The sequence below is a fragment of the Sinocyclocheilus rhinocerous genome, unplaced genomic scaffold, assembly GCF_001515625.1.
Source record: "Sinocyclocheilus rhinocerous isolate Xijiao unplaced genomic scaffold, SAMN03320098_v1.1 scaffold218, whole genome shotgun sequence".
Lineage (NCBI taxonomy): Eukaryota > Metazoa > Chordata > Actinopteri > Cypriniformes > Cyprinidae > Sinocyclocheilus > Sinocyclocheilus rhinocerous.
In genome coordinates, this window is record NW_015664181.1 from 530,294 (window position 1) to 536,219 (window position 5,926).

A 5,926-nucleotide genomic window follows, 5' to 3' on the forward strand; every position below is an offset into this window, starting at 1 on the left:
ATGCACAACGACTAAAGAAATTCCCATTCAAGATTTACTTTTAGGCCTGGAATCAGGCATTTGCAGGTTTTTAACACTGTGTGTTCTCTCAGCTGCACAGGCAGTGGGAATGCACTGTATACTGTGGTACACTCTACTTTCAGTACTGTGGTAAAGATGCATTCAATGAGTGCTACAATATCCTAAGGATATAAGCTACGCGTATAACCTGACATATGCATCATTTTCGTGTTTAAATGTAATGATTAGTTCAGCAAACTGTAAGCTACGTCATCAGTGCATAACGCATTCGGGTGAAAACATTCCAACAGACTCTAGAACGCTTGGAGGAGGAGGAGGATGATGAGGATAAGCCATTGCCCTTGGTTAGGCGTGACATATAACCTTCCTGGGCAATGACGTCACTACAGCCGTATCGTTTTTAACCCACAATTGATTTATTATGCGCGTCTTAGATAAAAACGCACGACTCACTCCGCGTATCCCGTTCGCCAGGGCAGCCTGCTGTCTCTCTTGAGCGCGATGACCGGTCTGGACGCGTGCTCGGTGGAGTACTGCAGCAGCTCCGGTGTCAGGTCCAGAAACTCGGGTCTGCTGTAGGGGAAGCGCGGCGGCAGCCCGTCAGTGCCGCCGTTCTGCGCGGTTCCGTGCTGCTGCTGCTGCTGCTGCTGATGGTGGTGGTGGTGGCCGTGCGGGATAATTCCGCCCACCAGCGAGGACATGGCATTTTTTACTTTGCTTATCATCGCAATAAAATATGTGACATCAGCGGCGCGCGAGGAACGGTAATCTTATTAACGATGCGACCCTATACGAGTCCAGCGGCAAAAACAAAACGCACAAACGCGTACAGTGGTTCAGTCACAATGCAGGAAGCGATTGACCCCATGTGACGATTTGACAGAGAATGTTTTCCTCATCGAAAAAAATCCTCTCCCTGCAGAGCGTGTATCATCATCCGAGAGACTTATATCCGCCTATAGCACGGAAGATGGGAGTGCTGTACACTATAGCACTCTCAGCCGACCATCCAGTGAATGTACACAGCGTCCACTGAGTTATACCATGACTTTCAGGGGGGCTTATATTTTACAAGGATTTTCGTCTTTTCAATTAATTTTATAATAATAATAATAATAACAACAACAAAATATTAATAGATAATCTACCAACAAATGTTTTACATGTTTTTATTAATATTTACATTATCATTATTTTCATATTTATTAATTAAAACATTAATAAAACAAATTTTGTTTTTGTAATATATATACTTTTTTTTACATGTTTTATTGATATTTACATTATTAATATTTTCATATTTATTAATTTTGAAATTAATTAATGTTTTTTAATTGTTTCTGTCTTTTCAAGGATAATAATAATAATAAAATGTAAATTTAAGGTTAATTTCAGGATGAAATCTGTCAAGGTTCTCACAATTGTCGTTAGCGCAGTATAAATTAATAATTTTAAAAATAATTAATTTAATTAATTTTCATTAATAAAAACAGGTAAAAAAAAATTGTTTTATATATATATAAATATATATATATATACTGGGTGATTTTTTTTTAAAGTGAACTATCCCTTTAAGATAGAATACACGATACACCCTCTGTTATTGCAGTAACAGGCTATAAAACTTTGGTTTCCCGCTTTAAATTGTGTAAAAGTATAAAGGGAAGTTGTACTTTTGTAAGGGACTGGATTAAAGATTTTAGATAGACAGACAGACAGACAGATGGACGAACGGACGGATGGATGGATGGATGGATAGATAGATAGATAGATTGATTGATTGAAAATGTAAACAATTAAAAAAAATACATAAAATAAAAACAAAAAAATGAAAGGACTGTAATGATGCCCAATGAAAGCAGAGTTATCTATGACAGATTTGTTTGTTTGTTTGTTTTTTAGTGTACTGTCCCTTTAAGACTAAATGCAGGATACACTCCCATGGATGTGGATAGCAAATGTGACACATTAACACATGATTGGGCATCATTAAAAACGTCTTTGTAGAATCAAATGTGTCTTTGACAAGCTCTCTGGGACTGCAGTGTTTTCCATGAGATGCCTTGAAAAGAACTGATGCACTAATAATAACTATATTTGAAACCCCATGGCTTTGTTTTCTCAGTAACACAGTCACAGACAAGAGAAATATGCTTAATCAAAGTTGCCTTCAGATGCTCGCTATTCTCTCAGAACCCTGATGTGCTGCTTCTGAAGGATTCTCTCTGCTCTTCTCTGTGTTCTGAGACTATAAAGCGCCCATGATTCAGACATACGGCCGTGGCCTGCCCTGCTGTTTAATGTGACACTGGTAAACATTTCAAATGTCTGATACTTTTATCATGAAAGCCTGTCAGGGTTTGCCACAATGGTTCTCTTTCATTTCAGCTTGATAGAGGCTAAACCGAGCTATGGCATAAACCACAGATAGTAATAGACAAATAACAAATATTTTCTAGTATAATAATAATAAATATTTAAATAATAATACTAATAATGTTATTTAAATGTATGATCCTGGTGTTATTCAGTATGATTAATTTGTTGCTTTCTCTCCACTCATTCTCTTTCCCTTTTTTTGCTCTCGCTCTCAGGTTCTCTTAACATACAAAATGAAGCAGCTACTTGTAAACAATAATCTTTGAGTGTTATCATCAGTATTAACATTGCATTGATTGCCCATAAGAGTAATTTACATGAAGTTGCCTAGCAGGCATCTTAATTCAGGCTGATTATGCAGAGAGCAGCTCAAACCTCTTCACAGTCATACACTTATATCTCTGTGTTCATTCATCATATTAGTTTTGGCTAAGTAAAATGATGCAATAGGATGCAAAATGAATGTGGATATCGAAGGAATAGTTTACATAAACAAATAAAGATATACAGAGAATCACTAATTCCTTTTTAATTTGTTCATCACACAAAGCACTTTATTACAAAACTGCAAAAGACTAAGAGTCTTACAAATATATATTACTAATATAATATATATTGCAATATATTTCACTACTTTTATGGTGTTGTTTAATAGTTTGGTGCTTTATAAGATATATCTAGGTCTTAATTCTAGGTCATGCATAGAGTTTATAATATGTAACACTGTAGACCTCTAATTAATCAACAACTTTTTTGGGTTACATTTTCACTAAAGGATTGTTTCTTTCTTCTTTGATATCTGATCAGTATTTGAGTTCATATAACTATATCAGCATTTTTTAAACCACAGCATGATTTTGTATACATATGCTGATCTATTTATGAGAGATGCTGAGGATAAGTTGGACTGTAATTACAATTATTTTTACTTTAAAATTTACTTTTAACACAGTACAGCATTTACATTGCTAACTCGATTTTAAAAAGAAAAGAAAACTATCAAATCTTCAGGCATCACTGAAGTGTTCCAGGACACTTTCTCATTCTAAAGCTCTAAATTTCTCACTTTCTAAGCTAAAGACTGACATCTTCTGGCTCACATGAAATTGCAGTTACTTACCCAAACACCAAACGAAGTGACATGACATGTGGCCAAGTATGGTGACCCATACTCGGAATTAGACTTGTGCCGGTATTCGGTAATGCGACATATCACGGTAATTAATATGCACGATATTGTTATCGTGGGCACTTCTAGTATGTAACACTGTAGACCTCTAATTAATCAACAACTTTTTTTGGTTACATTTTCACTAAAGGATTGTTTCTTTCTTCTTTGATATCTGATCAGTATTCGAGTTCATATAACTATATCAGCATTTTTTAAACCACAGCATGATTTTGTATACATATGCTGATCTATTTATGAGAGATGCTGAGGATAAGTTGGACTGTAATTACAATTATTTTTACTTTAAAATTTACTTTTAACACAGTACAGCATTTACATTGCTAACTCGATTTTAAAAAGAAAAGAAAACTATCAAATATTCAGGCATCACTGAAGTGTTCCAGGACACTTTCTCATTCTAAAACTTTAAATTTCTCACTTTCTAAGCTAAAGACTGACATCTCCTGGCTCTCACATAAAATTGCAGTTACTTACCCAAACAACCAAACGAAGTGAAGTGACATGTGGCCAAGTATGGTGACCCATACTCGGAATTAGTTCTCTGCATTTATCCCATCCAAAGTGCACACACACAGCAGCGAACACACACACACCATCAACACACACCCGCAGCAGTGGGCAGCCATTTTTGCTGCGGTGCCCGGGGAGCTCAAGGGTCTTGCACAAGGGTCTCACCTCAGTTGTGGTATTGAAAGTGGAAGAGAGCGCTGTACATTCACCCCCCCCACCTACAATCCCTGCCGGTACGAGACTCGAACCCGCAACCTTTGGGTTACGAGTCCGACTCTCTTACCATTAGGCCGATGGACCAACCATTGGACCAAACCACCAATACAGGATTAGACTATAAACCTTTTTGTTTTATTGTACTGATAATCATACATGATTCTTTTCCATTCTGTTAAAACCTTAATTATGAAACATATCATTTTACTAACTAAAATATTTCTATTTTCCTTTCCACAGGAAAACATTAAAATATGAGGAACTGGATCATCCATACTGACCGGCTGCAGGTACCAGTTTTTATTATGAGAATCTATTGATTAGAGTGTAAACGAGCACACAGTAATGTGTACATGTCTCAGTGCTTGTGTGCTGTGAACCTGTTGCATTATGTTGGCAATAACAGGAACTCGCACTGAATTATTGATTCACTGACAGACAAGTCTTTGTGAGTTCAAACGAAGGACACTGGAGTTTTCTTATTTTAGACTCATTGAATATGGCTGTACCCTGTTAGACTACAGTACGCTTCTGTCTGCCTGGATGTGTAAAATCTTAAAAAAATAAAAGCCTATGGGTTTTGTGCTTACTGCCTGTTCTAAAAGGCACTTTCTAAGAAAAGGGTGAATGATGCATGAAATTAGTGAAAGGAGCTGCTTCAGAAAATGTTGAATGACCACCTCAGGAGGTCAAATTAAATAAATCATGTTCTTCATCTTCTATGTGCTACACCACCACAGCTGAGGATGCTTATATTGGATAAACTGCCTTTCTGTTCACTAGTTTTGTATGGGTTTTGCTCATTAATTTCATATAGCACATATAGCATAAAACATCAGTGTTGTTCATAAGGGCTGCAAATGTTAGAAGTTTTCTAAATCTCGTCATCATTTTATATAGGTAACATGCTCATCTATTTGGGTGAATCAAGAAAAGAATCCTGTCAAGAACATGTCTTGTTTATACTTCTATACTTACACTATATAATCCTTTTTTATTTTTAGCTGTTTTAAATTCATTTTAAATCAATTTTGAAATCATTTAAAAGTTTTTAAATTCCTTGTTTTATTGTTGTGATTATTGTTTTTATGATTATTTTACTTTCTTTTATGTAAAACACTTTGAATTACCATTGTGTATGAAATGTGCTATATAAATAAACTTGCCTTGCCTATATGTAAAATAAATGAAGACTATTTTAGGACCATAAAGATTTTTGTTTTACATTATGACAGTACATAGCATATTCTTCTCTCATATTCCTCTATCCCCCAATTCTCATTATTGCAATACAATAATAAATAAATTATTGCAATGCAATGCAATGCAAAAAAAAACAAAAAACATTTATATAGTTTATTTATTCTGTGAAGTATTTAAGCATATTTAAACAATAATAAAAATATATAGCATATTACTCCCTCATATCCACCACTCTCCTCCCTCATTAAAGTAATGCAAAAAAAACATTACCATTATAAAAAAATATATAATAATAATATATGTATTAAAAATATAATATTATATATATATATATATATATGTATTAAAAATATATTATATATATATATATATATTTTTTTTTTTATATGTTGTTTATATGTTAAA

General features: G+C 34.6%; 1 protein-coding gene across 1 annotated transcript in view; it reads right to left on the reverse strand.

The window, feature by feature from the left end:
- LOC107729744 (protein phosphatase 1H-like) overlaps positions 1-982 on the reverse strand; it is a 21,499-nt gene extending 20,517 nt beyond the window's left edge. Inside the window, exon 1 of the mRNA XM_016540418.1 lies at positions 475-982. Coding sequence (XP_016395904.1) covers positions 475-746 — 272 coding nt within the window. The 5' untranslated portion in view covers positions 747-982. The remainder of the gene's footprint in view (positions 1-474) is intronic.
- Positions 983-5,926: the final 4,944 nt, after the last annotated feature.